The sequence below is a fragment of the Panthera pardus genome, unplaced genomic scaffold (genome assembly GCF_024362965.1).
Source record: "Panthera pardus isolate Hobbes unplaced genomic scaffold, ASM2436296v1 HiC_scaffold_2, whole genome shotgun sequence".
Classification (NCBI taxonomy): domain Eukaryota; kingdom Metazoa; phylum Chordata; class Mammalia; order Carnivora; family Felidae; genus Panthera; species Panthera pardus.
In genome coordinates, this window is record NW_026526765.1 from 25,674,252 (window position 1) to 25,686,586 (window position 12,335).

Consider the following 12,335-nt stretch of genomic DNA (forward strand, 5'->3'; position numbering starts at 1 on the left):
GTCCCTGTCTCTTCATCCTTCCGAACGTCGTTGCTACAGGTAGAAGTGTAGCTTCCCACGATGCTCTGTGTGTTGAAGTGCTGAAGACCTCTGCCGGGCTGGGATTGAGTCTGGATGGAGGAAAATCATCGATGGCTGGAGACGGGCCCCTGGTCATTAAAAGAGTGTACAAAGGTAATGCCCTAAAAAACCCAGTTAGCAGTCTGTTTTCTTTCCATTTGGAAAATGTTCTTATTCTCTGTGACATACAGGGTGTGCTGTGTCCGCCCTGTTGTGTTCTACACATGTGAACACATGTCGCCCCCATGACAGTCCTATCAGGTACTGTTATCCCTGTTTCACCAGAGGAGAGACTGTGCCACAGGGGACCACACGAGCCCCGAAGGTCACAGGTGCAAATGGCAGAATAAGGCTTGACCCCAGGCAGTCTGGCCCCAGGGTCTGTGTCCAACTCCAGTGTTCTTAACTAGTATTAGCTGTAGCTGATGTAAACATACAGGCTAAGTAAAGGCCATCAGGGTTGCCAGTCAGGGGTAGTTAACATGGACCAAGATCCCATTCATTTAAAATTGCAATACTAGGATGGGAGTAGAGATCATTGAAACATGTGGTAGATCTGAGGTCTCTTTATGACCCTGCATCGTCATTTAATCTTGGACAGTTCTCAAAGACCTCTTCAGGTTCCTGAGCTAAACAATTATATTACAAATTTTAAATCTAATTATAGAGGAGCCTGGGCGGTTCAGTCGGTGAAGCATCCAACTCCATCTGGGCTCCGGTAGCGATGTCGTGATTCTTGGCATCGAGCTCCACGGTGGGCTGCGTGCTGACAGCACGGAGCCTGCTTGGGATCATCTCTCTTCCTCTAACATTTTTTTAAAGTATAGTTATACTAACAATATCAGTATATATAAAAATATACTAATGTATATCCTATTATATGTAATATGCTATCACAATAGTGAATACTAACGGTATCAGTAACATACACCCATATACTCCTAAGCTTGTTATATAGAAAGCTGCGGTGTAGAAATACATCAGGTTTTGTGTGTAAGTAATCTCCACAGTCCCTGATTAGCCGTCATGGTATATTAGATCAAAGTGGAGCCTGTTTTCCTACACTTACTGGCCATTTGGATTTTAGTTACTGATTTGTAGTTCTTTATCTAGTCTGCGTATTCCCTCTGTTGATTAAATACATTGAAAATGATTTTCTCCTAGTCCACTGCTTATGCATCTTAGGAGAGGAGGGGGTTACAGATTTGAATATTTAATGGATGTATGCCCTGTGCGTCTTAAGAATATAGGCACTGGGTACCATTTAAGTTTTTCGTTTCCTTGGAATTTATTTTGAATACCACGAAGGTGCCAAGCCCTTATTCTGCATTTATTCTCACAGGGGGTGCAGCTGAACAAGCGGGAACAATAGAAGCTGGAGATGAAATTCTTGCCATTAATGGGAAACCCCTGGTTGGGCTCATGCACTTTGACGCCTGGAATATTATGAAGTCTGTCCCGGAGGGACCTGTGCAGTTAGTAATTAGGAAGCATAGAAATTCGTCCTGAAACCATCACCAGTGGTGATGCTCACTGGTCATGCTGGTTACATTTTTGAACAAGCATCTCCTTTTCTCAGTTCCCTTACTTGAGCAAATCAGAGTAACTTCTTCAAACGCTGGGTTCCTAAAACAACACAGGAACACTGATACAGGCAAGGACTATAGAAATCTCCACGTTTTGACATCTACGTGAAGCTGACCTCTTGTGCGTGCAGCAGCGGTGGAGCGGACCCCTGGAAGCCTTTGACCTTGACCACCTCGGCTGGGAGGGATCCTTTCGTTCCAGTGCCTGTCCCCTCCTTTTCACATTTACTGCTGGGGACACGAGACACGGCGTGCCCTTCATCCGAACCATTTACCTAGACCTTCGCATCCTTCTTGCCTCCTTTCGCACTGTACCCAGTCCTGGCAGTGAGGGAGGTAACCAGGTCCGAGGGGGCAACACAAATGTCACAACTAAAAGGACTACAGTTTTATATAATTTTGTAAGTAAATAACAGTGCTTTTAGGCACATTCAGTGGAAGGAGCTGTGGGTCTGTATTGTTACCGTGAAAAGAAATGAGACTTAAAGAAAGAAAGAAGATCAGTTATGACCTAACAGTTAAGCTGAGCTCAGGAATTACCCAAAAATGAAAAAGCAAAATACAGAAAGTGGTATTTTTTAGAGAGTGTCATGTGCAATGTACGGATGCAGAGTTCAACTCAGTGGATTGTCGATCATCATGAAGTGCTGATCGTGATCTAAAAGTGTAAGTCGTAAGGCTATGTTACAAAAATGCCGTGCTGATAAACCACACTAAATAGCCATGAACTTTGCTGCTTTGAGTGAGCAGAAAGTTCCAGCTCTGAAAGCACCTTGCATCTGGTTTGCAACTTGTCTTGAATAAGTGCTTCGGTTCAAGACCAGTCAACCCAAGAGTGGGCAGAAATATCATAGTCACTGGGTTTCCATTTCTATATTTTATGCACTCCAACCACTAATTTAAGCCAAATTTTTAGAAATCTTTTTAGTACCCTTGGATTTATAAACGTAGGCATTACATTTACAATCCAAATGGAGGAACTTAAAAATAATCCTTCTAGGGGACTTTTTTTTGGTTGGCTGGTTGTGTTCCCCTTTCCCAACAAGCTTAAGAAATAGAACCTTTCTAAAGCACTGGACCTCTTTTCCTGACCTGGGTGTGATGTCGGCTCTGCAGTGACTAAAGCGTTTGCTGGTTTTGTTTTCCTGTTTTGCAAATTCTTCCTTTTGCAAAACCGTTTCCCTGCAAAAGACTGTCGTGACTCATACTGCCTGTGAAAACCCATCCCGGCTGCTCTCCTTTCAAAGCATGACTTGTTCGTAGTGGCTGTTCCCATTCAATGCGCTGTTCCCTGTCACAAAACTGGCTTTTCTCCTCCTACTGCACCTTCTTTTCTTAAATTCTAAACCTTCACCAGCTACATTTACCAAGATGTAAAAGAAGAAAATGGAGAACAAGGGTGAGTCACTCTTTCAAGGTAAAGCAGCAGAACTATGTAGTTACGAGCCAGATCCAAGGGTGATGCAGGCCAGCAGATCGAGTCCTGGGAGTACAGGTGAGAATCATAACCTGCCTGTGGGAGGACGCCGAGGTATTATGTCGGAGACTTCTTCCAATAACCTGCAGCTTGGGTCTATGGCTTAGAGAAAAGAATGGAGGTCACCGTACCCCCTCCCCCGATCATAGAGGTGCTTACTCACCTTTGTACATTGCTTTTCCAAGTGACTAATCCCAGTAAACCTCTGTAAAGTTGGCCCAGAGGGGTCTCTCAGATGGGACTGAAGTATCTGGCTGGTGAGCCCAGATTTCTCATTTTTTTTTTCCGTAGGTTATATACAAAAGAGAATGTTGCACAAGAGTTAGCTAGAAAGACCTGATTAATTTAGCTTCTACTATTCACTACAGTTCCAGGTAGGATACTATAGGCAGTCAGTGCAAGGTGCATGCTAGATTGTTTTTAAGTCTCTGGGGTCAGTTTTGTGGTTTCTGCTTTCTTGCCTGAATGGTAAGAGAATATTTGCCTCCACCCTTCCAGCTGTGCCTACCAGTAAGAAATTCACATTCCTACGCAAACAGGAATGTCTACAGAATGGGGAGCAGTGGAACAGTCTCCTTCCAAGAGTCCCTGATCATCGTATCTGAAGAGTGCAAAGGGTAGACCTTTGGCTCACTAAATTGTGTTAAAGTCATCAGCCATTTCTAGATCTTGCGAGAAGGGTTTCCCTGGTCACCAGTTGGAATTGAAGGGAGAAAGCAAAAGGCTAAACTATCTCTGACCCTTAGAAGGCTACTTACTTGTCTTCAGTGTTCAAGGCATGACTAGTATTTCTAATTAGTCTAATTCCCACACTTCCTGAAGTGAGCACTAATGGTATTCTATTATCCTACTAAAATTTTCATTGTTTGGAGTTTTTATTTAACTCGTCAGTCACCCACAATAAGCTATGAGGGTAAATATGTGTTACAACAAGTAAATTGTAGTTGCAAGGATATTCTGTGAAAGTTGAAGTAAGTCGGGTTTCATTTCTGTCCTTCCATACACATCTCATTTAATTTTATGGTTGACTTAATTGGCACCACACCTGTTGTATTATAATATACATCCTTTATTTATGTAAAATAAAATGCCTTATATATTAAAGAGTAAGTGCAATAATATGAAATAGCCTGTACATTTTTAAAATGTTGTCGCCAAGTTATGTAAATCCACATCTCTGTAAACAACCTTTTTTAAGTAATTTTAAAAAAATAAACACTCTACTTACTACTTGGTTCTTGCCTTGTTGTTTTAGTTCTGCAATCCATAAAGTAACCTTTTAAAATATGATGATAAGGGGCGCCTGGGTAGCTCAGTTGATCGAGCCCCACTTAGGGCTCCATCCTGAGCATGGATTCTCTCTCCCCACTGCTTGCACGCTCTCTAAAATAAAAATATAAAAAATATCAAGACATGTTAATTATTAAATTATTACATAAATGAGAGGTCCAAAGGCAACAGAACTAAAATCAACAACTCTTGGGGCACCTGGGTAGCTCAGTCGGTTAAGCGTCCGACTTCGGCTCAGGTCATGATCTCGTGGCTCATGAGTTCGAGCCCCACGTCAGGGATCTGTGCTGACAGCTCAGAGCCTGGAGCCTGCTTTGGATCCTGTCTCTCCCTCTTTCTCTGCTCCTTCCCAACTCGTGCTCTCTCTCAAAAATAAGTAAACATTAAAAAAAATTTTTTTTAATCAACAACTCTTACATGGCCACACTGAGGATCTAACACAATCTAAAGCTCCAAGGCCTTCAACATCCCATGCCTTTGCAAAGCCCTGACCATCTAGATTTTACTCCCCTCTTCCCGCTACTAAAGTCTTCAATTTCCGCAAGCCTAATCCCAACACTGTCAATGTTCTCCCCATCAGAAGCCCCACCTTTCATTTCTTCTCTGTTAGACTAGACACCACGGTAGAGCACAGCAGCCCCCATCCATCCCAGAGACTCGGCACCCTTGTCCCAGCTAATCCTGGATCCTTCCTTCCACTAGCCAGCTTGTTGGTTCCTACATTCCTCTTCCTAGAGGAAATCCCACAACCATGTAGAATAATGCTGCTATAAATCCATGATTTCCAGCGATACCTGGAGATTCCCCAGCTACTCAGCCATTGTTTCCTTGTCGGTTTTTCTCTTTATAATGACTACTATTCCTCATTTTTCTCAAAACTGCTACCCACTCACCTCCCGCTACCACCCCACCCACCCCCGTGACCCCATGCTTGGATGACCTGGGATCCTGCTTCACAGAGTAAAATAAAAAGCATCAGTTTAGTCTCTTGATTTTAAGATGCAGACACCAACCTAGAGTAGCACAAGAAAGATGATGGTAGGTCATAGAAATGTAAAAGTGGGACTTGGCATATGACCGGGCCTCTGATACTGAACGATGGGGTGTTCACTCAGTGCCCTCCACTGATAAGACTCCCTTGTTATTTGGGGCACCTGGGTGGCTCAGTCGGTTGAGCATCAGACTCTTGGTTTCAGCTTAGGTCATGATCTCACAGTTTATGGGATCAAGCCCCACATTGGGTTCTGGGGTGACAGGACTGAGCCTGCTTGGGATTCTGTCTCCACCACCACCACCACCACCACCACCCCCCCCCCCCCGCCCTTCCCCTGCTCGTGTGCTCTCTCAAAAATAAACATAGTACATAACCATCCTGCTATGTGTGGGTCTGTTTCTGCAGATCCATTTCTCCCTCTACCAGTCAGTGGCCTTATCACCAACTCTTCATACCTTTTCTTTATTAGAAACCTTATAGATGCTATTTTGTCATAACTTCGGCCTCTTATCACAGAATTTCTCTGGACATACCAGCTGCTGCCTGCCTGAATTTTTCCATATACACCCCAAAAGTCAGGTGCTGACCGGCTCACTCCTACTCAGGTAAAACTTCTGACAGAGAGTGTGCTTATTTGCTCATGTAACTCTTTTGTCTAAAGCCCAAACAAGAACACAAAGAGGGATGCATTTTAATACAGAAATAGCCCATTCTAGGAGTGCTGGAGAATGCATACCAGGTACAATACAATCTTAAGACCAAAGTGAAGAGCAATGAAATGGGATACAATTTTTTTAGCAAAAGAAGTATGAAATGACAGTCCTGAAGAAAGCCACCTAAAGTCTTACCCTGGAGAAAGGGGATTGCAGGACAAAGTGGGCCCCAGAAAAAGCAGGAAGCACCCGGAATTGGAACCATTTACACTCCTCAGAATGGTAAGGAGGGTGAGGTTGAAGAGGGGGGATTGTTCTGATTTTTCCAGATACCTGGGTCAGCCTAGATAGGGCCAAGGAACAACACACAAGGAATGGTCTGATCTGAAGGGAGCCCCCGCCAGATAGGACCCTACCACAAAAAGGCTGAGCTAATTCAGTAAGGGTTTAGCTGCCACAGCTCACCCACCCCAGAAAGGCTCCAGCAGCAAGTGCCACTCCACACACCCCCTTCCCAATCCCCCCAAAGCAGCTATCTGAATGAAACAAGACTAAGATTGGCCACTCTCCAGCTTTCTTCTCTCATCCTAAAGGATGAACCGAACACACTTAAACACAGAGACCTACCGACCAACCCTGAGCAAACAGCAAGCTTGGACAGGACGCCCACTAAGAACAATTTGGTTCGGCAAAGGTCTTCCTCATGAAGACAGAACTGGGAAAGGTGGAGGGAGGACACTGAAACACAATATGCAAAAGGCAGATAAATATAATGGGAGGACCACCTTGGGTATCAGAAGGTGATAAATTCAAACGGATTTGTATTCTCAATGTACTTAGAGTGTAGCTTCTAAGAAACAAGATCAAAAAAGAAAGAAAATCAAGTGAGATTAATATGGATCTGGTGTAACCAAGAACAGAAACTAAGAGACCACCTTACCAAACTAAAAGACCTAGCAGATGCATCAAGTCAAATCAAACTGCAGAAACCTAAGTCAGTGACATCGAAGATGAACTTGAAAAATGCTTAAAATACAATGGAAATGCACAAAGGCCATCCATAAATAAAACAAAAGTCCTGATGAAATGTTAGGTAGTAGAAGCCAGTAATGCATTAAGGAAAATACTAAGCCTAAGTGATGTTAATTCCAAACATGACTGGTATGAATTTAAGAAATCTTTAAATGTAGTTCGTTTTATTAGGACTAAATATATATATATATATATATATATATATATATGTTATAAAAGACATCAATAAATATTTTTTAAAGTTTGCATCATACTGTATTTTTTTATCATAAAGTGAATAGGAGGCTAAATTCAGAAACTATAAAACAAGAGACTCATAATTTAACCAGACTACATCCAAACTAAAAACAACTGGGGACTGTCCCAGCAGATTTAGGCAAGATAGCAGAACAGTGACATAGTGTTTTAATCTCCTTACCTCCCACCCATTCTCTGCTCCCTGCAGCTACCACACACACACACACACACACACACACACACACACGCACACAACTAGTATAGATAAACAATGTACTACAACAAAACTAGGTTTGAAAGTACCCCCACAAATCCCAGAATATACAAATAGGCAGGGACAAACTACTAACAACAGCAAGATGCGTGCAAACAAGGCAGAGGAAGCACCAGGACATCTGACAGCCCTTGAAAACCCCACCGTCCCCACCATAATCAACGTAATCAATAGGGGAGCAGAACCAGATCTCAGAAAGTAATCTGCCGTAGCTCTTTCCACTACACCCAAACAGAAGAGGCAGGTGTAGAGAATAAATACAGTTAGAAAAGCTACCCTGACCCACATCCCTTGTAAAACAGCAGCAAAAGTAATTTCATGTAAAAACAGGCAACAGAAGATAATCTAAGTAAAATCCCATACAACAGTATCATAAGAACAAAGAGCCTGAGGCTCAAATACAATCAATCCCTATAGACAACAACAAAGCACACCAGAAAGACATGCTCAGGAAACCAGTGAAAACTGTAACCGAATGCCTCAAAAAAAAAAAAACATCAAGAAAATGGCATAAAATATAATATAAACTGAAATTAGAAAAAAATTCAGAAATTGGTTATTATAATAAACCCAGTAAAAACAATTTCAGAAAAGACGAAACTAGAGTAACATCTTAAGATAAAAAGGGTGAGAGGCTTAAAGATCAACGGTAATGAGAAAAAAGAGCCCAAGCAGAGCAAATATAAGGAGCCGTAATAACAGTCCCCAAAGAAGAAAACCTAAACCAAGGGACAGAACAAACACTGAAAACTTTACTTTTCCTGAAACTTAGAATAAAAAAGATTTGACACTACACATTGAAGGAACGTACCATGTACTTGGAAATACTGATCCAGGGGCACCTGGGTGGCTCAGTCGGTTGAGCGTCCAGCAGATCTCACTCCTTATGGGTTTGAGCCCTGGGTCCTTTAAAGGAGAGCCTGGAGCCTGCTTTGGATTCCGTATCTCCCTGTCTCTCTGCCCCTCCTTGGCTCGTGCTCTGTCTCTCTCTCTCCCTCTCAAAAATAATAAGCATTAAAAAATGTTTTTAAAAGGTAATACTGATCCAGAACAACCAACACCCAAACACAGTATGATAACATTATTGGGGGGAAAAAATCCTGTGGGCTCCAGGCAAAAAGAACAAGGCATTCATGAGGGAAAGAAAATCATATTACAATCAGACTTTGACAGTAATGCTTTATGCCAAAAAGAACACACTTAACACAGTGAAAAAAAAAAAAATCAAAATATGATCTAGAATGTTATCCAGACAAACTGACCTTCAAATAAAAAGGCTGCAGATAACCTGTCACCAGAATACCAACACTCAGGGACTATTATTCTCACAGGCCTTTCTGAAGAATCTAACAAATGAGCAAGACAACCAAAATGATAGGACAATGACATAAGGAATGGTAGTGAGCACTAAACATGTATTTACCTGAAGAGTTAAGACCAAAGAGTTAAAAGGGAGACTGTACTATATAACGACGATGTTCTTACAATGCAGATACAGCTCAAAGTGGAGCACTGACTTGTACACTCAGAAATGGTTAAAATGGTAAATTTTACGTTACCACAATAAAAAAGGAAAACAAAGTAAGTACGTCATAAGTTTACAGTGATACTTCTCATTTAAATGTAGAACTACAAAGGTTTTGACTACCTTCTGTCTTAAAGCTATACTTTTAAGTTTTCCATATCAAGAATCCTGGTTCTCATCAAGGAAATTAATTATGATAAAAGAATGTTTATTTCTGTAAGTCCATAATACTTAACGAGTCAGTCACCTTTAGAGAATGTTAGAGAACCAACTCTATTTTGAAACTCGGTAAAGAAAAGGTAGAATTTAGGGGGCACATGGATGGCTCAGTTGGTTGAGTGTCCAACTCCTGATTTCACCTCATGTCATTATCTCATAGTCATGAGATCAAACCCTGCACTGGGCTCAATGCTGACAGTGTGAAGCCTGGTTGGAATTCTCTCCCTCTCTCTGCCTCCTTCCCACACACGCACTCTTTCTTCTCTCACAATAATAAACATTTGTTAAGAAGGTAGAATTGGGGCGCCTGGGTGGTGGCTCAGTCGGTTAAGCGTCCAACTTCAGCTCAGTTCATGATCTCACAGCTCGTTGAGTTCAAGCCCCACACCGGGCTCTCTGCTATCAGCACAGAGCCCGCTTCAGATCCTCTGTCCCAGAATCTCTCTGCCCCTCTCCAGTTCGTTCTCTCTCAAAATAAACACACACACACACACACACACACACACACACACACACACACAAAATAAAGACTTTATCCTACTTTTCCTCTATGAATACTAAGAGGTAATAGCAATGATACAGGTGAAGTCTTATAAGCAAAGAAATGTAAGAATTAAAGTATCACCCCTCTGCAATCCCAATAAATCACTGATGTAATAAGAAATGACCAGTAAGGTTACCAACATCACAAAAGGAAAGAGATTAAGAGCTCCCTGATGGAAGAACAAACCACCACCTATGAAAAAGTGTTGCCCAAAGAAACCTGAATCTGACAGCCTCTAGATCCAATTACCAATACCTGGCAAGTACAAAAGTCAGAAAACACATTAAACTACACCATGTGGAAACAACCAGCAAAATCCAAACTTTGAAAACTCTACAGGACAAGTGATCCAATTTCATCAGCAAATATCTTGCAAGGGAAAAAACAAGAGATAGATGTCAGGGGGAGACCTACATTTTAAGAGAAACCTGGGGTGGCTCAGTTGGTTGAGCGTCTGACTTCAGCTCAGGCCATGATTTCACGGTTTGTTGAGTTTGAGCCCCGACTTTGGGCTCTTCTGCAGTCAGCCTGTCAGCACAAAGCCTGATTCAGATCCTCTGTCCTCCTTTCTCGGCCTCTCCCCCTCTTGTACTCTCTCAAAAATAAACATTAAAAAAAAAAAAAAAAAAACACTTAAAAAAGGCCATCAAATGAAAGATGAAAGGGGCACCTGGGTGGCTCAGTTGGGTAATAAGCATCTGACTTTTGGTGTCCACTCAGGTCACCTCAAGGTTCATGGGTTCGAGCCCTGCGACAGGCGCACTGTCAGCATGGGGCCTGCTTGGGATTCTACCTCTCTCTGCCCCTCCCCCACTAGCACTCTCACTCTCTCAGAATAAATAAGCTTAAAAAAAAAAAAAACAGGAAAATGAAACCAAACAAAACAAAATTATTAGAGATGCAATACTGGGTCAGAACAGTATTCTCAGGGATTAGGGAGACACTAACTGGGAGGAAGCCTTGAACAGAGTCTGGATAGCTGGCAACATTCTGTCTTCTGACCTGGGTGATGGCTACAAGCATATTTGCCTTAAAATAATTTATTAGCCTATACATTTGCTTATGTGATTTTCCATGTGTGTTTTAATCAATACATGTGATTTTTAGATGTTATATTTAACTGTATCCCCAAATTCATACGATATATACATATCTCAAATCTGAATACCAGGCAGATCTCTTTAATAGGACAATTAAGGTCTGCACAGATTCCATGCTTGAGCACTGCACCATATACTTTTCCAAAGATTAAAAAACAAAAACAAAAAGAATCACCATATACCAACTCCAAAGACTGGGAAAACCAACTGCATCACAGACACAGGGTTAATACACATAATATATGGAAAGCCCTGATGAAGCAATACAAAAAAAAGATCAATGCCCCTTAAAAAAATGAAAAACATGAATAACTCACTTGGGGGGGGGGGGATACAAATTACCAATATAGTAAATGATAACCCCTGAATAAAATAATTTGATCATTCTCCTCTATTAAGCTCGGTAAAGACCAGAATTGATGATACCCTCTACAGTACTGGCTAAGGTCTAAAGAAACCAGCATTTACATTATTGGTGGAAATTAACATGAATCTTAGAAGTCAAACTGATTTTATCTTTACATTTTCAAGACCTACTGTTTGAGTAAATTCATTTCTATTATTCCTCCTACAGAAATCAACTATAAAGACATGGGGTGGCTCAGCTGGTTGAGTGTGCAACTCTTGATTTCTGCTTAGGTCATGATCCCAGGGTCATGAGACTGAGCCCCACGTCGGGCTCCATATGCAATGTAGAGCCTGCTTGAGATTCTCTCTCTTTCCCTCTCCCTCACCCACACTCTCTTTTTCTAAAATTAAATTTAAAAAGACTTTAAATAAATATAAAACCAGGAGAATAATCCAAATGTTCATTAGTGGCAAAGTTATACAATGAAGCCAAAAATGCTTAAAAAGAATGTGTGTTTATTCTGAAAGCTCTCCACAACATAAATGGAAGAAGAATATTGCATATTCCCATTATGATGCTAGTGGAAATCACGGTACAGCACTGGTCTACCAAGAGTAAATTCTAACATTCAACTGAGAAAGTATGTGTATCACTTTAACTATGTTACCATCCATACCCCTCTGACAGTAGCCCACAAGGTTATGTACATTAACACTGCTGCCTTGCCAGTGCTATTAAAGAATACAGAAAATTTATGCAAAATTTATGAGAGCCGGTGATATCGTCCTGGGACTCAATGGGCTGCAATGAATAGGAAATTACTCAGGTTGTCAGTCATATTGATCTGGATGAAAGTAAAATGGAGCAAACATTATCTGTAAATATATATAATGAGGAAATACAAGATGGAGAAACCACAGAGCTGGAATTAAACTTCATAAATACCTCACACAGACTTGTGACTACTGATTTCCATGTTCTTGGGGCAAGAGTGG

The 12,335-nt window shown here is 41.5% G+C and overlaps 1 protein-coding gene across 7 annotated transcripts in view; it reads left to right on the top strand.

Moving 5' to 3' along the window:
- The window catches only part of PDZD2 (PDZ domain containing 2), a 364,618-nt gene extending 360,265 nt beyond the window's left edge, over positions 1 to 4,353 (top strand). For all 7 annotated transcript variants that reach the window (XM_019450712.2, XM_019450714.2, XM_019450715.2 and 4 more), the window contains 2 exons: positions 40 to 174; positions 1,403 to 4,353. In XM_019450712.2, the coding sequence (XP_019306257.2) occupies positions 40 to 174; positions 1,403 to 1,569 (302 nt within the window). In that variant the 3' untranslated portion in view covers positions 1,570 to 4,353. The remainder of the gene's footprint in view (positions 1 to 39; positions 175 to 1,402) is intronic.
- The last annotated feature ends 7,982 nt before the right edge of the window (positions 4,354 to 12,335 follow it).